Genomic DNA, 25,587 nt, shown 5'->3' with positions numbered 1-25,587 from the left:
GACAGAATATAACCTTGACAGCCACTGAAGTAGGCTAGTGCAGGTAAACAAAGTAGCTCGACCAGTTGCAAATCAGATGAAGCATTTTTTAAACTGTATGTTTCTATATAAAGTTTTGTTGTGTATTTCCATCCACCACCTTCTCCCCTATTTATCTGCCAACATGGAAAATGTCCCGTATTGTAGCCTATACCAGCACAAAACAAGACGTGGGCTGAGGCGGCCTTGGAGTTCCTGCAACATCTGAACAGACTAAGATCATCTCTTGATTAGAAATGATTATAAAATAATCTAAATTTAAACAGCTGAAATATGATAATGATTTATGATGATGTGTATATAGTGAAAAAAGTATGTTTGTTTAGATAGATAGATAGATAGATAGATAGATAGATAGATAGATAGATAGATAGATAGACAGACAGACAGACAGACAGACAGACAGACAGACAGATATATAGATAGATAGATAGATAGATAGATAGATAGATAGATAGATAGATAGATAGATAGATAGATAGATAGATAGATAGATAGATAGATAGATAGATAGATAGATAGATAGACCAGTGGATGGTTGGATGGACAGACAGATAATGCATTATGTTATATTGTTTAAATAAAGATTATTGTATTGAAACTTATTTGTTTCAATTCGTAAATATGCATATAATTATCACATAGCCTACCATTATTATTAGTATTTGTATATGGTTGCTGATGTTGTAATGAATCTTATTGTTTCAATCCAGGAGGTCTTTCTTTCAGAAGCGTTGACTGTCTCTTTAAGAGGGTTCGTCTTGTGAATAGAGTGTCGGTTTACATCTTAGACTCCTCCTCCTTCGTTCTGACGAGGGTGTTTCTTCCTTCTACCCCACTCCACTTCTATCATCCAGGGATACAAATGTTTCTTGATCCACATTCGAGTCTGTCATCGGAACTGAATTATAAATATTAAACATACAGTCGGGAAGTTCGCGCGTCTTCAATCAAACCATGGGGTTGACACACTGACACGCGGAGAGATTTGGAAGAAGAGCAACTCTGAGGCAACTGGACTGCCTGAAACTTTAAATCCGCACCTTTGTTTCGCGAAACTTTTTTCGTGCATGACTTCTCGTCCTGTGCAGGAGTATCGGGAGATTCCAAGCACGCGAATGGATATTAAATGATGGACTGTTTGGGGGTTTATTTCAGCGTGCTTTAGTAGGAAGAAAGCCCCAACCCACAGGCTTCTGATCTGATCATGGGAAAACTGGGAATGTCTTGTTTTTTCTAGCCTCGGCACATTCGCGCTTCTAAGATTTGAGGTTAGTTCGGATTACAGGTCTTGCGGAGAGACGAAAGTTTTGTTTTAATCAGACTTTTGGGTTTTTAAGTGCCAACATGCCTCAACTAAACGGAGGAGGAGGTGATGACCTGGGAGCAAATGATGAACTTATTTCCTTCAAAGATGAGGGCGAGCAAGAGGAGAAAATATCAGAGAATGTGTCGTCGGAGAGAGATCTGGACGAGGTGAAATCTTCTCTAGTGAACGAGTCCGAGAACAACAGCAGCTCGTCAGACTCCGAAGTAAGCAACTATCTGTACTATCATACATTATTAGTGCTCATTATTAGTGCTAAAACTAAACCGATGCTTTATTTCCCAAATGCAAGCAAACAGAAAGGCGACCTCGACCCAGACCAGACCTAGAAAGTTATGAGAAACAGAGAGAACACTTTGCGGAAGGTAAAAACACTTCGAAACGTATTCTTTGTTTTGAGTGTGAGTGATGTATGCCCAATAGTGACAATTTATTCTTTTGCTGTCGCCCCTAAAGCTTTGAGACGACAACAAGATGGAGGATTTTTCAAGGGACCCCATTATGCTGGTTATCCATTTCTTATGATCCCAGATATTACGAATCCATACCTCTCCAACGGATCGCTATCTCCCAGCACACGAACGGTATGTGCCATTTCGCTTTAAACGAAAATTTCGCCTTCGTGACGTCACGCTGTACTCTTTATTTTTTGTTGTTGCAAGACGCGCTTTCATAAGTCCCATTTTAGAGCGCCATATTCAACCTCAACCTTCAGTTATTCGCGTTTAGAATCACTTTTTAAGACTCCACCGCTGGTAAACACCCAAGCAAGCTTAATGTTTCAAGAGTTTTCCCTAGTTTGTTACCACTTGTTGAGTCTGGAGCATGCATGTATTAGGAGGCCATTCTGGTGCATTGCACAATAAGTCATTTACTTGGGCTCACCCGAGCACAAAAGAAGCCTTTATTTGCCGCCTCCAATGGCACGAAAATGGACTTTTCGCAGTGAGATGTCTGCACAATTAATTTAGTATTATCATAACAGGCGACAAACTGGAGGCAAGCCCAGGCAGATATAGGATTCATCCAGCTTTTGGTCTCAGGAATGTGTCTTTACTACCTTTGTTGTTGTATGATAGGATGTGGGTTAGAGAGTTACGTTTATGACTGGGCGCATTGCATGTTTTAACTTCTTATGTCATAAAGACCTTTGACTTCATTTGAGCCACATCAAGATTTTCTAGATAACCGCCATAGAAGTTCTTCCCCATCAGTGAAACTGTCTTTCAATTAGAGGGCAGTTAGGCAACTATTGTTATCATTAGTTACCGCTTGACGGCCCTGTCGGAGGTCTCTACTGGATGCCCATTATCTTAATGACATCTTCACCTAGGGGGGCGGTTTGGCTACCTGAGCAGCAAGCCCCCACCGAGGTGTTTGAATCGCAGGCAAATTGCTGCATATGTTTGCCTTCCTCCATTTAGCTCCATTGAAGGATGTCTGGAGTGTTTTTTTGTGCAGTGTTTGCCTGTTGCTCACTAAAGCAGCCATGTCAATGTATAAGTGATGAGGCATGCGAACGTAGGCTAACATGTCATTGTGGAAACATTTCTGCGAGCCTGTGGCGATAAACATTCGTTCATTGTGTCCATTGTGCTGCTAACTCACGAGAATGCTTGAATCTGTTGGTCATGCACTTGGATATTAGATGTGGCATTAGGTTTGCTTGTTTGCAAGACAATGGTTTTTTCAACTCGTCAAATAGCATTATAGCCAGAGAATGGCTGCTGCTGCATGAACGGTTTGACTAAGGAAAACAGGTTACCTTTAACAGCTGTAACAAAGAGCGACTGTGATTCTAGTAGATAAGATGGATAATAACATCTGACTTCTGGCCTGCTCGTGTGTATTTATGTGTGCGTGAGCCCGAAGGCGACTGAGTCAACCATGTCTTCCTCAGTGTACAATAGCAAGGTTGTGTATAGTTTTGGAGTACAAAAGTTAGTGAAGCGCCACTCAGTCTATGAGGGGAAAAAAACCATGTAATGTTACTGAACCGAAGCTGAAAATTGTTTACAGTAACTGTTGGCACTGGATCTCGAACGTAAACACAACCTGCTATGCAAAGATTTTTTTTGAGGGAACTTTATTTTCTCTCAGCCTTTTTGTTTTGTTTCAGTTTATGTGATGGAAAAACACGAAAGGGTTTCTTGAAGAGGAGTTATCTTCTCTCTTCCAGTTATAAAGGACCTTTATATGCTTTTTCTTAACTGAGTTAGCAGGCTTTAACAAGGTTTGCTTTGACCCCAGGTTGAAGTTTCTTAAGGTTTTATCATCCACAATGTCCTCTTTTCATAAATGCTAATTCAGCGCTTTTGTAGTTTTCAAAATCCCCATCAGTTTAACAGCATTGTTCTTTGTTCGCTCATTATCACTTCCTTATTTAATAATGTTTCTTAATTGATTTAATTATATTCTAGTGAGTGTAAACGGCAGGGTAAAAGTCCAAGGCTATTGTGTGCTGATTAGTCAGTAAATTGTTGTTAGCGCTGTGAGGCTAATCTTGTTTGTTTTTCTTACTTGGTTCTGACTGAAGTGTTTTGTGTATTAATTTGGTGTGCTGACGTTTGTTAGATGCTAACATATTTTATGATAGCTTAAATATTCCAAGGCTGCGTTCAAAATCGCCCCCGATACCCTCATTTACTATTCCCTACATTACTCCACTAATGTGGTTCACTTAAAGGAGTGAATGAAAACGAGTGAGTGAATTCGGACGCTTTTGCATAGCTTGTGTTTAGGGGTGTCCATGGTTAACCGATTGACCGATTAACCGTTAAAAATTGCGTAACCGAGTGAAACATTTTGCTCGGTTAAGTGGCGTCAATGACGTGCCTTGAATTTAGTTGTAATATATGTTTGCACCCCTAGAGACCGCCAGAGCGCTCCCAGACATTTGTAATATCCACAAGAAGAAGTCATGACCAGCTTTCTAAGCGGGCAATGAAGCGGGCAAAGAAAGCGTGGGAGCACTTTAAAAATGAGAGTGACGGGGCAAAATGCAAGTATTGCAATGCAGTGCTTACCACATTTTTCAGGCTATAAGTTGCTCCGGAGTATGAGTCGCATCAGTCAAAATATGCGTCATGAAGAGGAAAATAACATACGTCGCACTGGACTATAAGTCGCATTAGGGCAGAAGCAGAGCGGGAGCCGCGCGCGCTGTGCATAACGGATCAGAAGAAAGAAAGTTTGAAGTGAGAAACTTGTGAATGACTAGAAAAAAGCAGACGTTACTTTAACTGTAATGAAGAAAACAAAAAAGCTAATGGCGGACTGAACGCAAGATGGCCAGAGCTGAAGGGACGAGTCCACAGATGCTTGAACTCTCTGCTGGGAGAGGCTCAGCCGCGCGAGTCAAACGCTGTCTGTGTGAATCATTCTCGGCTGCATATTTTACTACATGCCCTAATCATGCAGGCGCCCTCGCGGCCACTCGCATTATTCGTGAACTGGAGAGCGCATCTCATCCTAATTTAACGAAACTCAGCGTAGGCCTCACAGACATGAAATATATCTTAAGAAACTTGAAATGTCTTTTAACAATTTAAAACGAAAAGAAATAGGCTACTCTGATTATGTAATCCATGATGTGCATTTCTCTATATAGGCGCGTTCACTACGGAGATGGTGGTCGTCAAATTAATAAGCTAAAAATAACCCTGACGCACACTATGGTTAACCGAGTATTAACCGCTAAGGGCCTCGGTTAGCGGTTAATGAAAAACTTGAAAACGTGCAGCCCTACTTGTGTTTGTGGTTTAATAATCATTTGAAAACTTAGAAAACTGCCAGCTCCAGTAGTAAAATGTGAAAAGGTTTATCTTGAACTCATGGAAACTAGCACCTTAATTAAACAATTTAATAATCAATAAACAAAAAAACATTTGGACCAATGGTTTGGAAAATGGCTGGATGATTTAGCTGCAGTTGCCATCTTTTTATTATTTATTATACCTTTATTTAACCAGAAAAGACTCATTGAGATTAAAAATCTCTTTTCCAAGAGTGTCCTGGCCAAGAGAGGCAGCAGCACATTTAACAAGGTTTCAGACATAAAAACATATAACATATGACATCAACATATAACAATTTGTACAAGTAATAAATAATTATAAAGTCATAAGAAATCAGAATTTCACATATTATCGCAAACGATAAACAACGGCAATGATCTTCCGTCATAATTGGGTCAATCATAACATCTACAGCCAGTATGTGTAGCTTCCATGTTTTTTAAAAGTAATTTAAAAGCAACCAATGAAACCGGCTCCTTAAGATTCAGCACATACAGCACATCTTCTGGTCATATGCGGGAATTCATTCAGCACGACCCTCACAGTGCGTTATGGGTATTCTCTTGCCATTGAGTGAACATCGGTTGTACACTTATTATTGCAGTGCATTATGGGATTGAATGAGTGCACTCAAACATCCTCTATGGTTTCGGACACCCCTACAAATGGCTGTCCCCTTAATAATGCCCTATTTAAGGGTATAGGGTTGATTTCAGACACTGTGCTAGTGTAGCCTAGCACAGTAGCTTACAAAGCTGGCTTTGCAAAAACTAGCTTGACAGGGTGTTACAGTTTGCTCACCATGAATGATAACTATATTAGCATCCACACCAAGGCATGATACCATTCTGTTTATTATAGATGCACTCTGCAGTTTTGTCGGACGGGTTCTGGTTGGCTGTCAGTATGGCTGTGCGATATTGAAGAAAAATTCAATATGCAATATCTTGTTAAATAATCTTTTTCGCAAGGTATTACGTTTAATAACTCTGTTTAACATCAAGCAAGTCACATAAGTAACAGTAGTCGTGTGCCCACTATATTCCCTGGTATATGCTGGCCCGACCTAAAACATACACTTTTCACAATGTTAACTAGCCTATTAAAATCGTTCATATATTGCGTGCCGTTGCGATTTGCGTATCGCGATATGTACATTTGCGATATTTTGATCATTTCTATATATTGCGCGGCCCTAGCTGTCAGTGTTCTTATTGAAAGTGATTCCAACGATATGGTTCCTCTGTGCCGTTAACGTTATAGTTGACTTCTCTAGTCTCAGAAGAGTTGTCTTTATGTGCCACAAACAACAACAGAGGTAAAAAGCGAGCAGATGAACAATTTTGAAGCGAAAGCATTGTTTTGAAAGCGCTTCCCACTTGTGTATCCACTTGTGTAGAGGGTCGATCCACGCTAACCCACCATATTAATTCGACTAAAGTGCACTTATTGCACAAAGTAGTACTAGCGAGCGAGTGGCAAGCCCTTGATCGCATAACTGCGCTGTCAGAGCATGTCAGGCCTTTTTGACTGGCGTTCTCTTCCCATCCATCTTTCTTCCACTCTTTAAACTCTCTCCTCTACAATGGTATTTTAAGACCTAGAAGACAATGTAAAGTAAACAGAGGAATTGTCCTGCGTACAAGAGGGCCTCATTTCACATAAACAAACAGTGCTCAGGAGAGCGGCCCTGTCAACAGCACAAGCCTTTTCCACACACTCAGCACTCAGAGACGGGGTGGGGGTAGATGGCGAGAGAGAAACCAGGCACCCCCCTCCAGCCCGTCCCACCTCCTCGTCTTCAGCTACAGAGGGGACATTGTCCAGGCCTTTAAGTTAAGACAGCATTCCTGTAGAGCAAGACGCTTCAGGAAACCTGAAAACGGGTGTTCGAATGTTTGCACAAATGACCGAATAAACACAGATTTTCAATTTTATCCTGAGTTAATGCGTTATGGGCTAGGATGTTTTTTCTCTCCTGTAAGGATAATCTAAACAAATCCAAATTAATTTAGAAATATTTCTTTCTCTCTTTTGCCATTGCACTATGAATGCTCTGTCTTGTTAGGAGGCCAGGAATTACATGAGACATAAACCAATTCTCCTTTTAATGTAACTCTTCAAGACTGAGTCAACCGTTTTAAAAACGTTCCTGCAGTTGGACGCGTTCCACTGAAGACCCTCTCTGGTAACTTGATTATTGACTGCGATTAAAACCAGAAAGTTCCTTAAAGAAAGAAATGTCAAGCCAAACATTATTTTCCTCTGGTTTTCCACACAAGCTTGGCGTCGCTCTAGACATCAGATTATACTTCTTTTTTTAGAACCATGCAAAATAAAGAGCTAATTTACAAACGTTCCTCCTGAAAGGAGAGCGGTTTATGGATCTGTACGTGAGGGCAAACCACAGGGGCTGAAGAAATGCTACAGGAAGTAGATAAAGGAATGCAGGGAGCCGTTCCCAAGGCCAGAGTCGTAACGCAGATCTCTTTCCTGTTGATCATATCACGTCCTGCGCTGGCCGAATTGTATCGTTCTGAATGTGCTGTATTTTTGTGATGACTTTATCTCTTTGGCCAATTATCTTCATAAAGCCTGGTGTTTACAGTAATGTAGATAGCAGGAGCTCCGTCATTACACTGTGTTTTTTTTTTAAAAAAAATGTTTGTTTTGGTTGTAATGAAGCAGAACTGAATGCATCTGCTATTTATTTTATTATTATTAATTTAACTATTTGCCCATTTTCCTCATACAGTCCTATTTTTTTTTATATAGTCTGTTTTTTATTTTGAGAAAACTGTAAGGAAGCTATCTGTAAGTAAAATGTAAACTCTTTAAGGTGCTGTGTGTAGTATTTATGAGGATCTATTGACAAAAATGCAATATAATATACATAACTGTTTTCAGTGGTGTATAAAGACCTTACACAATGAACCATTATGTTTTTATTACCTTAGAATGAGCCATTTCTATCTACACGCACTTCGGTCCCCTTACGGTGGAATCGCCATTTTGTGCCGCCATGTTTCTACTGTAGCCCTAAACGGACAAAGTTCTCTACAGAGCACTAGTCACTCTCTTTTCTCTCCGACGATGTCATTTTTGTCCTCTGTTGGCCACTGTAGCTTCTGTGCTTTGAAAGGGAGGGGTGAGCGATGGGTGATTGCAATTCACAACCTCACCACTAGATGCCGCTAAAATGTACACTGCAGCTTTGCTGCCCGCCACAGCAACATTGTTTCAGCCAATGGTGTGAGTTTGGGGTGGGGCTACTTTTCTGAATGACCAATGGCAGAAGGGGGGTAGTGAGTCATTTTTTTGCTTCAGAAATTACCTTTTAGACATTTTTATTTATCTAAAAAAAGAAAGTATTATTGTATAACTCAGAATGGTTGGCTTTATTCATACTTCATAATTTTAACTATTAATCTGAATTTTGCCATTATACTATCTTTTTTTTTTAAAATGCAGCTTGTTTGTAACTCACCTCAATATTCAGGTGTCTTTACTTTTTCTTCATTGTAAAGTAACTGTTTCATTTGTCTGCCATCACATTCATTTGTCCTCATGGGACTAACTATTCAGGAAACTGTGGGCCGTGAATCAAAATGATTACCAGTGTCCGCAGACAAATCAGGAATCTAAAACGAACGCCGTTAGTACGATCTTTTAGGGACGTGCTCCATTGGGAGCAATAAAACAGCATTTTATCATTCCAGGCAGAATGGATCGGAGCCTCGCTGGAGTTTCTGTGTTGGTTTAGTGAGTGTGTGTGAGCTGCTGACGTCATTCTCCATTGATAAGATTGCGCTGGCAGTGGTCAGTGCTCATCAAAACCCACTTCATGTTCGGTTGCATGTCCTGCAGTGAATTTCACACCCCCACGCACACACAAACACACACACACACACCCCTTTCAGTCGCAAAAAACAGCGAGCTCTCACTCAGAGCTGCGTACTGACTTCATGCATCACTCCATGCTAATAAAACTTGATTGTGCCGGGGATAAAGTTTAAGGGGGTGGGGGGGCTTCAGGCTTCATCAGTCTGGTATTTTTAACAGCTGTTTTCAGTTATTACCTCGCAGTCAGAGCTTCCTGGGGCCTCGGGAGGGGGAGGGAGGGAGCGGGGTGCAGGGGGGGTAGTTAGGGGTAAAGCATTATGGGAAAAACACGAATCAAGCTGTGGGGATGAGGGTGCCAGGTGGGTGAGAAAGTGGGCATGCGGCCAGGAAGCTTGTATGTGTATGCGTAAGTGTGTGTGCGTCCTGTTGGCTCGGTTGGAGCACGTGAACACTGCGATAGCTTATCTCATCGCAGCCCTCTTCGGTCTCACATGGCCTTGTTGTGCCCGCTGCTTCATGCCAGGCTGAAAAGGCCTAGGGGAGATCTGATATCGGCAGCATCAGGATTTTCTTGTAGGGTGAGGTGTACTTTAAGTTAATTCCTTGTGTGATCAGTTGCTTGTGATATGGTTAACATGATGCAGTCTTTCCCTCCATAATGTTACCTTTAGTACATGAGTAATGCATATCGTGTGACAGGCAAAACCTGATAAATAAGTGATTGGCTGATATGGAGTTTTTAAAGGCAGATTTCATCATTGTTGTTACGGTTTGTGAAATTCAGCTGGTGTAGCTAGAAGCATCTTCATTCACATACTCATTTAGTATGTTTCTTGTCTTAACTTTTTTGTTGGTGTGTAATTTATCAACTGATAGTGGAGATATATTGACCAGAAATATTATTTATTTAATTGTGCATGATGCCATTTTTACATTTTGATAACCATTGCATCATCTAATGCTCAATTAAAGTTAATTTACTAGCACTAATAATTTAATAACCCGTTTTAAACATAATCTTTAAAGGAACTGTATCTAAGAAATGTATTTCAATTAATCATAAAATGGTCTTCTCTTCCTTGTTTGTGTTCAAACCTCAAATAAAGATTCAACCGGTTGTGAATCAGTGAATCGATCAATGATTCGGATCGCCAATGTCACGTGATTTTTGGCTGTTTGGCATGCGATCTGAATCATTGATCAATTCACTGATTCACAACCGTTTGAATCTTTATTTGAGGTTTGAAAAAACAAGGAAGAGAAGACAATGCTGAATTAAGTTGTAGTTTTTGTTATTTTTGGACCAAAATGTATTTTCGATGCTTCAAGAGATTCTAATGAACTAACTGATGTCACATATGGACTACTTTGATGATGTTTTTATTCCCTTTCTGGACATGGACAGTATAGTGTGCATACACTTGGATATGCTGTCGGACTAAATATAAAATATCTTAAACTGTGTTCCAAAGATGAACAGAGGTCTTACATGTGTGGAACGACATTAGGGTGAGTCATTAATGACATCAATTTCATTTTTGGGTGAACTAACCATTTAAGAAATCATGTTAATTTCACATACTTATATCACTGACGGCAGTAGTCCGGCCAGGATATTGTCATTTAAAAGTTGTTGTTGCAGCCCTCAACTGATGTTGATGTTTTGGCCTGAAGCTCCACCCTCCACCTATCGACCAATTACAAAGTCAGTTGTGTTTCTGCATCCGGGTTGCCAGCTCTGCTCTAGTAACCACAGCTGCAGCGACAAATGTTTCTGCTGGATCCTGCAGCCTATCTGGCAACCTCGAGTCAGGGGGGAGGGGGAGAGGGGATACACCTGCAGTACCACACATGGCCACAATTTATATAGACTTCCTTTAACAAATTTCAAAAATAAAATCCATTTTAATACTGTACATTAACAATTAGGGTGGGACAAAATATCGATAGGGCAATATATCGTTGTCCTTCTCCGTGTGATACAAGAATCTAATACAATGGTGCAAAATATTGATATTTTAATTAATAAAAAATAAGGCACTCCCTGCTCCAAGCATTGCTACTTCGTGGCTCCTCGAGGTGCCGCTCAACACATGAATGAGGGAAATGTTAACTTTAAGTTAACTAACCTAAGAAAATGTTGATGTATCATTATAGGATTGTCTAGCAATATATTGATTATCACAGAATTTCTGTATCGCGATTTCGTGATATTATCGGTATCGTGAGCCATGAATCGTGTATCGTATCGTGATTCCCACCCCTACTAATAATATTGAATTCTAAACTCGATAGGATTTAAATATTGATTTTAGTTTTAGTAACACCAGAAAACATTTTAGAATTTCTGTTTTACAATTCGTGATATTATCGGTATCGTGAACCACGATTTGTGAATCGTATCGTGATTCCCACCCCTATTAATAACATTGTGAATCCTAAACTCAATAGAATTTAAATATTGATTGTAATTTATTTAGTTACTCTAGAAAACATTTTAGAATTTCTGTTTTGTATTATGCTGAGATGTCTCATATGGTTTTGTTAATTGTATATCTTGTATTATTTATCGTATTGTTAAGCCAATAAACAAACAAACAATCCATTTAATTTATTTAGACAAAATATAATATGATTTTATTATTGACCATGTGTTATTTATTGGACACAATGTGGAAAGTGTTATTGTTTTATTAGCATTGGGCATTTTAATATCAATTAATCGCTATTATTATTCAGTGACAATGCTTGTTGGTAGTTGGGCTGAAATTCCCTAGAGCTTTAGTAGTATCGACTCCCTCCAAAAATGGTTTTAACTTCAGTGTCTTCAAAACAACAATTAAGCTCACAAATAATTGTCCAAACATTGAAGGGCGTCGCTAGCATTAGTAATGAGTGTATGTATTATTGTCATGGTGTCAGCCGTAAGCTTCACCCATATTGAGCGCCTTTCCTTGTCTTAGGGAGTCATCGGCGGAGAAGCTCTTTGTGGGCAGGGGCTTGGGGGTGTGCAGGCAGCCCCGATTCTCGTGTGAAATGAGGGATGTTCTATAGTGACTCTTGGCCGAGGCGGTAGGGAGTGTATGGGAGCTTTTATGAATAGGGGCCTTTCAGTCGTTCAGTATGGCTCTGAAAGGCTGAACAAAAGCCTAGAGGGTGGCGACTGAGAGCTACACGGTAGATCCACAAAACACTTCACTTTGCAGCGGCATAGTCGTAATCCCTAAGACATCAGCCATTCCAAATGCACGCATTCAAGAAATGTCACGTAAACAAAGTGGACGGCTGACAAATCTTCGAGAAGTTTAATGCCATAATTGGCGTTCAATTGACCAGGCTTATGGTTGTCAGAATGCTGGATTTGTTGACGGTCTGGGAGTCTCATTCAAACACTGCGGCTGCTGATGTTTTTCTGGGAAGCTGTTTCCCTGTACACTAGATTGAGTTGGGTCGTTTTTCCATGCGTTTGACAGCGAGATGCATCTTCGCATTGTTTCAGTTAGGGGTGAGAGGTCAAAGTTCACAGGCTGTTGACGTGACTCACAGTTGAGTGGGCACCAAAGTTCCCAGATTCCAGCAGGGGGGTCATCGTTGCGCTCCAGGGCTGGCAGCTTTCTCCCGCCTCCTTCCCATCTAAACTCTCCATTCGGATTTGCTCGGAGCTGTCAGACAACATGTAGCGTAAAAACCAGCGGAGGCCTCACACACACCCTGCCGCTCACTTCCTCCCAAAAACGATGGTCCGTGGCGTGATGATTAATTAGAAAAGAAGAACAAAACAAAACCTTGCTTCGGTTCTTTTGGCTCCAGACATTCATTGGCCCGCCACAGTCTGGGTCATTCAGATTGGTGGAGTGGAAGTGACATAACCGCTGGTACAAAAGAGCAGCCATGCGATTGGAGGAGAATGCGCATTGTGTACCTTTGGGGGGTCCGCCACAGACGCAGCGCTTCTACCGCTCTCACCCTGACCACAAGGTTGAGAGCGGCTCCATTGTCACATGACATGTTCACACTGGACCACAAGCTTTTGTGTGTGTGCGTGTTTTTTTTTTTTTTTTGTTCGTACGTGAGAGTGTATGTCTTATCCAGCTGGGCCTTGTCGGTCGGGGCATGGGCCGCCCCTCCCCATGCACAGCTGCAGTTTGGACCCAGAGGCGCAGTTGAGAGTTTGTGAAAACCCCCTGAGCCTTCCTCATTTCTCCAGATGAGTACCTCATTGTAATCGACTGAACAGGAGTGCACTGAAATTTTTTTTCTGTTGGACTTTTTACTTTTTTGTTACTTGTCTAACAGTTACACCCTTTACCATTGTTGATGTAGTCACTCCCAACTTGTGTTAACAAAAAAGTTAAAGGGTTAGTTCATACAAAAATGAAAATTGTCATTAATTACTTCGGATACAAATGTTTTTGTTAAAATCTGATGGCTCAGAAATACTTCCATTGACAGTAATGTCATTTCTTCTCTCAACACCCATAAAGGCACTAAAGACGGCGTTACAAAGCCCATCTCACTACAGTGGCTCTACAATCCTTTTATGAAGTGACAAGAATAGTTTTTCTGCGCTAAAAAAACAACTAAATAACGACTGGTATAGTGATGGCCGATTTCAAAACACGGCTTCACGAAGCTTTGGTTCGGATCGCCAAAGTCACGTGGTTTCGACAGTCTGACGGTTTGACACGCGATCTGAATCATGAATCGATACGCTGATTCATTAAACTCCGAAGCTTCGTGTTTTGAAATCAGTCCATCACTATATAAGTCGTTATTTAGTTTTTAGCGCACAAAAACTGTTCTCGTCACTTCATAAAATGATTGTAGAGCCACTGTAGTGAGATGGACTTTGTAACACCGTCTTTAGTGCCTTTATGGGTCTTGAGAGAGGAAAGGACATTTGTGTCAATGAAGGCCTTTCTGAGCCATTGGATTTCAACAAAAATATCTTCATTTGTGTCCTGAAGACGAACGGAGGTCTTACGGGTGTTGAACGGCCTGAGGGTGAGTAATTAATAAAAGAATTTTCATTTTTGGGTGAACTACCCCTTTAAGGGATGTAACCATTTAAAGGTTTAGGGGGTGTAACTGTAGGTCACAACCTTTAACTTTTCCAATAGTTACATCCTCTAACTTTAAATTCTGTTGTCAACCCCCCCCCCCCAAAAAAATTGAGCTCTTATAGACTTGTCGAAAGTTGTTATCTTTCCAGTAGTTGCGTCTTCTACTTTTGTTGACATCGTAGTCAACCAATACTTCACTTCACATAAACTTGTTGAAATTGGTGACGCAGCAATTGTAATGGGTACCAGGTGCTCCCAGTTTGGGTCGGGTAAAAAGCTAAGGGATGTAACTGTTAAAACTTTTCCAGCAGTTACGTTTTCTAACTTTGTTGACTATGTTGTCAACCAAAACTCATTAGGAGACGTAACTGTTGGAACATTAACCAATTTTGACAAGTTTATAAGAAATGAAAAATGAGTTTTTGTTGACTACAATGTCAGCAAAGTTAGGGTATGTAACTGCTTGAAAGTTTATAGGATGAAACTGTAGAAAATGTTTCCAACAGCTTTTCCAACATTCACTTTTCCAACAGTTACGTCTTCTAAGTTTATTGATCCTGCAATCAAATCAAACGTGTACATCATTTAAGGTGTCTTTATATATTTGGAAGTTGTAACTTTTCTAATAGTCCTTTACCTTAGTTCTTGTGAAATTTAGTGAGGTGGCAGTTGGAATGGTTACCATCATCGAGTTTGTAGGGACTGGGACGGATTTATGCATGGGCCTACTGGGCATGTGCCCAGGGCATTATATCAAAGTGGGGGCCCTATTGGCCACCCAAAGGAATGTGAAATCAACCGAGGGGAACCCCTCTACCCCTCTAGGAACGCAATCTCAACCAAGGGGTCTGTGCCCAGGGCACAGCCTCGTCATAATCCATCCCTGGAAACTGAAGTATGGAGTTTGATGTAAAATGTCGGAGAAGCTGGGGGACGCTATTCTTTTGACATTGCCAACATAGTCATCAGCCACAACTCTTCCTCCATTGGTGACATTCAGTTGCAGTATGACGGTCATGATCAATATTCATGTTTTTTATTGTGCGACCCAGGCGCCAGTTAGCACATTGTTTAGGTTTTATACTGTTTGTCTGCGATTGTAAACAATTCCTAGGATCACATCTCGCCCTCTCTGAAACACTCCCACAGTTTGTCATGGCCAATGTCGTCGGTGCGTTCTCCTAAGCCGCCCGGCTCCTAGACCCAACCTCGTGAAAAACCACACAAACACGCTGTGTGTACTTTAGAGCCAGTTACAGCTGCGAGCAGTGAAATCTGGATTGTGTTAGCCCATGCACTGTGATTTATAAATTGTTTCTCAGGCCATAAATTCCCACTATAATTGCGCTCCAAGCCCCCTTCCACTCTCCTCACTCTTTCTTTCCCCCCTTCTTTCCCTCTCCATCTTTCGCCTCCTGCCCTTGCAGAGGCGCACACACGATCCGGAGGTACGTGGTCCGGCACTAATTGTTTGCAGGAGGGAACTGGTTTGACAAGGCAGAAAGTTTTTGAAATTAGGCAGGGCGGTCACCATTGTGAGTCAGGGCTGTACGTCGCAGGTATGTTGTGTCAGGGCTCTGTATCGTGCCCCCCACCCCCCGGACTAATATTGCACAATAGGAGTTGTAAATGTTCTAAAGATAACGCTTCAGTCATTTAGTGCAATTTCGCAAAAATCTGCATATTTCCTCTCCTGCATTAATTGCAGAGGGATTTTTTTTTTTCCCCTCCTGAATGCCAAATTCGCTCCCTCGGGCCTCTCTGTGGTAGATTCGAGTTTTTATCCTTCGCAGCCAACAGGTTATAAAAAATATCCCTGTTTATTTGTTGTGCCTCGAGTTAGGTCTCCATATGGAGGCAAGCTTATCAACAAATCCGCTTTAAACGAGCCAAACTGCAGTGGCTGCTGTGTGAAAGTTTTCCAGTTCTGTTGCAATTGGGTGACATGATCTTTTTTTTATGGTTTTGACACTGGTTGGACTGGTTGTGTTTTAGCAGGAGGGGTATACTGGGGAAGGGGTGACGTTTGAGGTGTGTGTGTGTGTGTGTGTGTGTGTGTGTGTGTGTGTGTGTGTGTGTGTGTGTGTGTGCGTGTGCGTGTGCGTGCGTGCATGCGTGCATGCGCGCTGGGGGGAGGTAGTCTACCAAGAGAACACAATAAGCTCTTTGTCTTCATTATGCACTTAGCATTTGAGAAAGACATGAAGGTTTCTCTTTTTTACTATCTTCAACTGTCTTTAGGGCTAGTTCATCTCTATTTTATTAGAAATATGTAATTTAGTCTTATTCACATACTCACAGTCTGCATTGTTTCAGTCAAATTACTTATGTTATTATTGCAAAATATAGTTCTTATCATAAGTTGGATGAAGTTGTAGATTACTATAGCGAGCACTTTTGGGTTATAAAATGGCTTTGTTATCCCTCTTGGCTGCTTGCGGGTTAACAAGGCCCAGGCTGTTCATCGTAAACCTGGGTAAGGTTTGGACTGCGGTGTTGTAACCAGATACCGAAATACTGGAAACCGCATAACTGACTTGTAATTGACTTTGAGGAGGGTGGCTGCCTTTCGCCTTTGCAGAAACAGAACTCTCAACAGACAGCTTATTACTTTCTCGTGGTCGTAATTATGTGTTGGGTTTTATTTGACCTACTGTTTTGTCTTGCGCCACAATGACACACTCATTCCTTATGTTGTCAAGGTTTGTGCTTTTCTGGCGAAACAATATAAAAGAGTAATGTATTGCACCTATTTGAAGTGTATGCATCTTTAGCGTGTACAATCATACATCTAAAGAGCTTTTTGTGATCCGAAACTGAAGGTGTCTCCCAAAGGTAGTTCCTTTTTTCTTCTGCAACCGCACGGTTGATGAATGCAAACTTGGTCTCTGTTGCCGTCCCCAAATGGGCCGCATTGCCATGGAAACCCCTGGTCTCCGGATGGCTGACCTCTGAACCAGTTCTTTAAGTAGGCAGTGAATGGAGGGAGTAGTGTTATCAGTGAGGTCACAATAGTATCCATGGGAACTCGGAGAGCAACTGTCAGTCATGAGTCTTGAAGCCCAGTTCTGTGTGGAAGCCACTGGCTTGATGAAAAGAGGCACTTTATCGCAACTAATGTAGGCAGGTCAGCCAGCGCCACTGAACTCCAGGAACAAACCACAAACATGTGCTCTGTTGCATTAGGATGATTTGTGCTTGGATCGGATTTATAAGTAAAGGGTGCACTGCATTTCGGCCTACATTTTCAACGCCAATAGCAGATCATTTGACTTGAATTATTCATGGTGTAGAAAAATAGTATACTATTTAAACTAAATTTAAGAAGCGATCATTTAATTACAAATATGGCCCATAATTGTTATAGTGGCTAATATTTTGTATATTGTGTTGCCAGTTTTAAAAAGTCACAATTTACAAGTGTAAAATAGTTCAGTAGTTTTATAACATAAATATACTATGATACTGATAATGGTTTGAAAATATGTATTTGTATTATTATTTCCAGTTTAAAGTAGATGTATATCTTATTTTTACATTTTATTTAAACATTTTTTTTATCTGCTTCAAAAATTTGGTCTAATAAAACTGATTTGCATCATTAATGATAATAATAATAATAATAATAATACATTTAATCTTGCACTATACCAAATTATATTGTGCATCTCTAATAAATAAAAATGCTGACTTGTTTGTCCTGAAATGACATTGCAGATGATTTTGATCAAGGTAATATTTTGTTTCAAGGAAATTGTATAATTTGGGTTGAATTCATTTTAAGCTCTGGCCGTTTATAAGCGCACGGATTTGAATCCAATTCACGAAACAAAATTAGCATCTGCTGATCTGATCCCTTTTACCTGAATGTTCCCAGAAATTACTTCCTAATGTGATCGGTGGATGAATGGGGGATTTGTTGGTTAAATGACTGCAGTCCAAACGATTATTGTTTCTCTAATAAGATAAGTCTGCTTTAATGAGCTGAGTTTAGCCTCTGAAATCAGACATCATAATTACATAATTATGATTATATGTTTTCCTTCCCATCAATAGAAAGGCTCAGATCTCTAATTCATATTTGGAGGCGGTTAAGAATTTCTGTCCTTCCCCTGCAAATTAATTTCCAATTAGCACAGATAGGGGTGTCGTTTGCCTATGAATTGTTTACTTAATTATCGGAAACTTTTGCAGCTCTTAAACTAACAATAGGCCTGAATACCAACCTACGGTGAGGGAGGGCTGTAAACCGCCGCCTCTATTGTCTTTTCCTCTGGCGGCAGTGAAAAGAGCAGCAAGAGGTGTCGCTCGCATAAATAAATGAGCCAGGTGATGTCAGACCCCTCTGGCTGCTTCAGGGCACTGCCCTATAGGCATACATGCACGTAATCCAGAGCCTTTGTCTGGCTTAACTGTTCCGATGCTGAGGTGTAATGGATTCCTTTGTGCTCCTCCAGCATTCTGCTCCATTCTAGTGGAGGGTTTGTGTGTGTGTGTGGAATGGGTGGAAACATCGGGAAGAAATGTAGGCCATGCTTTGAATGATTGACATGACCTACTTGCCCCCCCCCCCCCCCCCCACACACACACACACACACACACCTCCTTCCAAGAACGATGTACTGTTTTGTGGAAGCTCTTGCGGTTTGAGGTACAGTGTCTAAAATCCCCGGTATCCAAAACGAAGCCTGCGGTTGCAACAACACATGTCGAGGCTTCCAGATATCCCCTTAAAGAGGTGTCCTCTCTGTTTTGACAGAAGGATTCATTTCATCCAGCATATGACTGTCAAGAGTATATTTGTGAAGTTCTAAGTTGTCATAATCCTGTTAAAAATCCACATCATCTTTGCTCAGCGGCGCGGAAAGTATTTACGCAGCATTTCAATCTTTCTCTGTGACCTCTTGACATCAAGTAGACAGCTACAAACTCACTCCAGGTGTATTTAAGAAATTAAACCGCATGAATCTGGCTAGAAGTATGTCTGGGCTGAGCCTCCATAGGGTAATGAGTGAGTGACATTCATTTTTTTAATAATTCAGTATCTTATTTTACAATTCAGAATTTTTTTAATATTCAGATCAGTATGCATGTCAGCTAGACAGATTATTCTGCAGATATTTGGCCATTTTGAGATAATAGTTTTTTATGCATATGTATAAATATTAACAAAATTTAGATATAGATATATTTAAAAAAATATATAATCTCATTTTCTCTAAATTTAATTTTTCATGTACATATTTAGACATTTTTAGGAGTGTATTGATACACTCGTCACGATTCGATATATATCACGATACTGAACTCACGATACGATATGTATCCCGATATTTAAAGCTAACAAAAAGAAGAGGGTTTTTTATTATTATTATTAAAATATTATTATTATTTGTGTATTATTATTATTATTAGGACCCACAAATATTCCCCCATAGCATCATTATACATTATATTCAACATTGTTATATAGTCGTTTAAATGTAATAATGTCACTGAAACTTTTGACCTCTTCCAAAGCTTAAATTTTCCCCCCTCAGGCATTACTCGCACTTCCATCACAGTTCTAATCTCAAGAAAGCTTGTCAAAATGACCGCTCTCAAACTGTAAATGTTTAGCTTATCCAAGAATTTTAATTCTGCACTTACTCACTCTCATGTTGTTTCCGCCATAGACTGTAAAAAATATGGACGTAGTGTCCGTGACGTCACCTATAGGATTCCGATAAGCCGTTCTGAAGTTTAAAGTGGAGACGAGCTGGGCATCGCCATCTTGCAAGCGCGTCATTGCGTGTCACTACTGGAATAACAGAAAATGGGCAAAAAGGCAGGGTGTGGGCGGAGCTTGTGACGCTTTGCATATAGACGGCGGATAAATGGCTATTCACCTGTCATTCAAAGTAACCATGCCCTTAATTATGCAGAACTTAAATTCTTTATATAATGTAGAAAGGGGCGCCAGTGGCTCAGTGGTTCATGTAGGTTGTCTACAAGCCAGAAGGTTGGTGGTTCAATCCCTGGTTCCACCTGACCAAGTGTCGAGGTGTCCATGAGCAAGACACCTAACCCCAGCTGCTCCCGACAAGCTGGATGGCGCCTTACATGGCTGACATCGCCGTCGGTGTATGAATGGGTGAATGTGAGGCAAAAATGTAAAGCGCTTTGGATAAAAGCGCTATATAAATGCAGTCTATTTACCATATAATGTAAACGAATGAATTATAAAGAAATTCACCCCCCTCACAGTTGTCATGAAGGTCAAAATTAGCCGTATAGACCAAAACCACAATTTGTACCAGGCAGTTTTTTTCTGCTGTAAATTTGGGAATTTCAACATGGGGCTTAATGAGATTGTCTCTAGTGGCCAGTCGAGGAATTGCAGTTTGCATTACTTCCGTATTGGCTTCAAGAGAGATCGCGGGAGGTTGCCGCTTGGTTCATCATCACGCAATCATCTGAACGTCCGTGTTTACAACAGCATGTGCGTCGTTGTAAATTTGTTCATCATAAGCCATCGTTCGTGTCCCTTCAGAAGACTTGAATTTGGATTAGACATTCGATTAGTTATTTTTACGATGTGTTTATGATTTTTTTTGTATCTTTTAAGTTTGAGAGGAATAATGGACTTTAAATGGAAGGACCGAAATCCCTCAGGTTTCATAAAGTATATCATATTCATTTGTGTTGGGAAGTTAAACGAAGAACACCATGATGGTGGTGAGTAGGATGACAGTTTACATTTGTGGTAATACAGCAAGTTGAGCCTTGGATAAAACAACTCTATATCGCAAATCATATTGTTTCCATCAACGATACATATCGTCACATTTTATAATGCGATAAATTGTGTAACACCCCTAGACATTTTTTTCTCTAAATGATGGTATCAGCCTGTATAAAATCTTTTTTGCTGAACACATATTTTCAGGTTGCAGGTATAGAATGCATTTTTTTTTTTTTATTGTGATCAGGTTTTCTTACATAGCATTGTTTTTTGTTTCTTAGTGAGACTTTGATTTATCATGTTGTCACTGCATTTAACATGCATTTTGGGAGGGTTTATGTCTGCACACAGGTTCTTTTCTCAACAAGAAGTCAATGTTGCATCTTGCTAAGCATCTGCTCCTGGAGTTGTAGCTTTCAAATACAAATCCCCAGACCCCACGATTGTTTACTTTGGCCGATCTCCCTTTGTGTCTCCAGAAAAGCAGGGCACAGGTCCCTGCAGCCCGGTAGTCTGTGTGTTTGTGTGGGAAGGCAAAACTGAGATAGTATTTCAAGATAGTATGTTAAGTTTTCAGTCAAGTGATGGCGGTTATGATGAGGAAGGTAGATTGTATTTTTTCAGTCATCCGTCCACTTTAACTGCAGCTGCAAATACCAGAAACATGGTACGTCTTCCCGACAAGAACTAGATTTTTCTAAAGTGGTTCTTCTCAAGAATCTTGCAAAAGCTGACCACAGACATAAAGGAATAGCTCACCTAAAAATGTAAATTCTGTCATCATTTACTCACCCTTATATCAAAACCGCATGACTTCTTTTCTTCTGTGGAACATAAAAAAAAGATGTTGCTTGAATCCCAACATTCATCAAAATACCATATTTTATGTTCCACAGAAAACCAAGTCATACAGGTTTGGAACAACATGAGGGTTAGTTCATTTTTAGGTCAACTGTCCCTTTAAGGACATTCATTTTGACTGTCTGGACAAATTCGATGTTGAACTTACTGCTGTCGTTTATCAACTACACTACAGACAATAGAAGGTGAAAGTGAACCCAACATTTTTAATAAACAGGGCACAAGGTCTCAATTCATCCTGCCAGCTGTAAGGAAACTGTACCAGTCCCTGCTTATAAACTACTTTTGTTTTCCGCACCACCTAACCCTGCAACTCCGTCCAACGGACCATGATGTCTTTTCCATTTTTAGAACACAGTCTTATCCAAACTTCCTCACAACAATTCCGCTTGCGATGAATGAAGTTTAAAGGGAGGAAAGAAGACTTATTAACCCTGATGTACGATGATGGTTGGTTGTAGAACATGTTTGGGTTATTTAATATGATATCTGGTTGTTTTTTAGCAACACGCCACCGTTTTTAGAAATAAGGCTTATTCAACTTCTTTCCTACATTTAGATTTGTGGGCAAATGTATTTTTGTCTCAGTGCATGCATTGTTTAGTTTGGCAGGGTCGCCGTTAGCTTAGCTTAGCATAATGAATGGAATCCTATGTTGCCAGCTAGCATGTCCTGAGTAAAAGTGATCAAAAAAAAAAAACCCACCTAATTACTTCTTGTGGCCTGCGTATTCACAACAAGTACAAATAGCGATGCAGATTAAGACTAGGTGATTTCCTAGGCAGATATTGACTTTGGACTATATTATGGGGAAGCACAGGCGAAGCTCTGCTACTTGGGCGCAGAGATATCACGGCTCTCGTCCTCCAGCTGTTGAGCGATCACAATGTGTTGCGTGACATCTATAGTCAATATCTGCCTAGGGAATCGCCTAGTCTTAATCTGCATCGCTATTTGTACTCGTTGTGAATATGCAGGCCACAAGAAGTAATTAGGTGGGTTTTTTTATGACTTTAACTCGGGACATGCTAGCTGGCAACATAGGATTCCATTCATTATGCTAAGCTAAGCTAGCGGCAACCCTGCCAAACTAAAACAATGCATGCACTGTCAAAAATGCATTTGCCCACATATCTAAATGTAGGAAAGAAGTTGAATAAGCCCTATTTCTGAAAACGGTGGAGTGTTCCTTTAATGGTGGAATCTGCAGGAGTTTTGGTGTTGCAGTGTTGGATGATATCTAACATATACCTATATGCAGGATTACAGTGTTTTGGGATTGCAGTAGTGTTGACTGCACATTTGTGGAACCATTGTTGCCAAGCGTATTTTTTTAAATGATACTTAATCAAATTACGGTTTGCATTCATTAAGTTAAAAAGAATAGAAATGTTAGCATTCCTGCACTATTTTATCAATTGCATTTCAGGCAAAAATAACTGTATTTTGATATTCTGTTACTGTGAAACGAGATTTTGATCATATAGCCCACCCGTAGTATATGCGCTTTTATGTCGATGTATAAGGATTTGTCTACATTTGTGACCGTTAAGTAGAACTATAAATTTGAAAGAGTTCTTGAGGTATACATGTTCACTACAACCGCAGATGCTTTCAGCCCCTTGACTCAAGAGCTTAGATACAGGGATGATGACTCCACAGGAACATCTGATATGGTTTGACTTCTACACAAACCAGATGACCGAGCCAGACGGTGAAGCTCCGTGAAGGGATAAAAAACTCGATTTTATAAATCGCTCCTGAAAATCGTAAGCGCTGGATGCGAGGGGCCCCAGAAAAGCTGAAAGGCATCAAACTTTGACACGCGCACTGAGCAATGACGGCGTTCACAATAAATGTCTCCCTCTGTATAGGAAGTCCAGTCATTCATCACTGTGTCTCCTCCCTGCTCCTTCTCTCATTCCATACCACACTCGCCCTAACAGCATAGCATTTGTGTTCTCCATACAATCTCATTGATTTATAGAGGGGTAAAGTTAGAGAAAGGCAGATCTCTGCCTCTGCTCCATGCATTCTGTAAGGCCCCTTCCTATTCTCCCAGTGCGTTATGGGACTTCCTCCCAGCTGTTCCTCATACTAACATACACACATATTATCCATCCAGCTGGGCATTTACTATGCTGGGACCTGCAGTCCAAATCATATTTAACTTTCACGTTTCGCCCCCTCCCCTGGGCCTGACTGCTCTTGTCTCGGCCCTGCAAACTGTTCCAGCTAATGCTCCCAGGAGCTAAACGGCACCCGAAGTTCATCTCCACAGCTTTCGAATGAATTAAGACAAAGAACAGCTGGATTGCTGGAATACGTTGATGACTCAGAGCTCTATTCAATTGGTTTCTTCCATTGAATCTCATTACCTGAGAAAGGAATATTCCATGTTAAAAACAGATCTGTGTTTGCGTATAGAAATGCTATGTGCTACACTTAATAGTTAACTCTATGAAGTTTTTTTTTTTATTCAAGTACATAAATTGAAGGTCTGAGATTGAATTATTCCCTGTGGCAAATATATAACTTGATTTATTCATTTAATGCAGTACAAAACCTTGACTTTCAACCCGCTTGTTGAAGGTGAAAACTCAAAAAACTGGTTTTGGCTGCTGATTTTTTTGTTTTTGTTTTCAAGACAGACATTCTACAACATCACTATGTCCATTTGAAGTAATAGAAGTATTTTTGGGTATGCAATAATGTGTAGACCACCTGTCAAATGTGTTAATGATTGTTTGTGATTTTCTCTTTTGTCCTCTGCAGTATCTACAAATGAAATGGCCTCTTCTTGACATTCCTGGAACAGCAGCCCTCAAAGACTCCAGATCACCTACACCCGGGCACTTAGTAAGTCCACCAGCAACCTAATTTTCCGTATAGTTCACAATGCAATCAAAAAGCTCTTAAGATAAGTTTGGTATAGACTAACCATTCTTATGTTGTGCTCTTGCATGACATGTATGCCTAAGAAACAAATGTTTAAAAGGCAACATGTTGATCTGAAACCTTTAAAACAACAGTAAAATGTTGTAATATACTGATATTTCATTGACTAGGTTGGTTTAACTAGGTTTAAGAGCAAAGGTAACTTCTTTCGCAATGAACAACCGGGAATATTTTTGCCCACACAAGCACAACTAGCTTTTAGCTGAAGCCTGGCTTAGGCCGAGGGCTTAAACTTGTCGTACTAAGTGTCAACAAGCAACAGCCTTTTTTTCCTGCCATTCCACCCCCTCCGGCCACTCATGCGACCCAACTTTTGACCTGCTTCACCCTTTCCAGACACCACGGCGGAGAACCTCAGGAATGCTCGCTCCAAATGGCAGCTAATCCATTCCGGAGACAGGTTTTTTTTTCACCCTACAAACATGGAGGTAGTCAGTTCAGAACGAATGGGGTTCTGCCACAGCGACAAAGTGATCACTGACCGTGGTCCGAACGGGAAGATTAGAGCGTTTGCCCAAGAGATTCCCAAACAGACCTTCGGGTCAGTTCTGTCTAAATAAGAATCCAATTTCGAGTTCTCAGGCCAAAGATTACGATGACCTGATAATGGGACCGGTACACTGGGCCTGTTGTGTCTGCCGTCTTGTCTTTATTTACTTAGCACGTGTTTCATAAAGCACCTATTATCATGCTTGGGGACTCCAGACAGACTGCAAATATGCAGCGGGGGAATTTCAATCCAATTATACGGAGATGAGTTGACCACCGAAGCCTGTTGATGCTGACTTTGCTTTAACACTCAGTATTGTGTTGTCCTTACAAAATGTAGAAACACTGAATGCTACTGTTGTCCAGCCAGGAAAACAGACTTCGCTTCCTCATTAGATGTTGGCATTTGGGATTAATTTCTGGCATGTAGATCTGGGGGAATCTCTTGTGATTGGAGGATTAATTAGTCAGTAAATAATTAGGTGA

General features: G+C 40.6%; 1 protein-coding gene across 1 annotated transcript in view; it reads left to right on the top strand.

Annotated features, from left to right (window-relative positions):
• Positions 1 to 862: 862 nt before the first annotated feature.
• Positions 863 to 25,587, top strand: part of tcf7l1a (transcription factor 7 like 1a) — a 36,972-nt gene continuing 12,247 nt past the window's right edge. Inside the window, exons 1-5 of the mRNA XM_067433384.1 lie at positions 863 to 1,310; positions 1,380 to 1,572; positions 1,659 to 1,731; positions 1,823 to 1,950; positions 24,430 to 24,513. Of these exons, the coding sequence (XP_067289485.1) occupies positions 1,387 to 1,572; positions 1,659 to 1,731; positions 1,823 to 1,950; positions 24,430 to 24,513 (471 nt within the window). The 5' untranslated portion in view covers positions 863 to 1,310; positions 1,380 to 1,386. The remainder of the gene's footprint in view (positions 1,311 to 1,379; positions 1,573 to 1,658; positions 1,732 to 1,822; positions 1,951 to 24,429; positions 24,514 to 25,587) is intronic.

Source organism: Pseudorasbora parva, chromosome 23, assembly GCF_024679245.1.
Source record: "Pseudorasbora parva isolate DD20220531a chromosome 23, ASM2467924v1, whole genome shotgun sequence".
Classification (NCBI taxonomy): domain Eukaryota; kingdom Metazoa; phylum Chordata; class Actinopteri; order Cypriniformes; family Gobionidae; genus Pseudorasbora; species Pseudorasbora parva.
The sequence above is the reverse complement of the archived record's forward strand: the minus strand, read 5'-3'. Positions and strand labels throughout refer to the sequence as shown.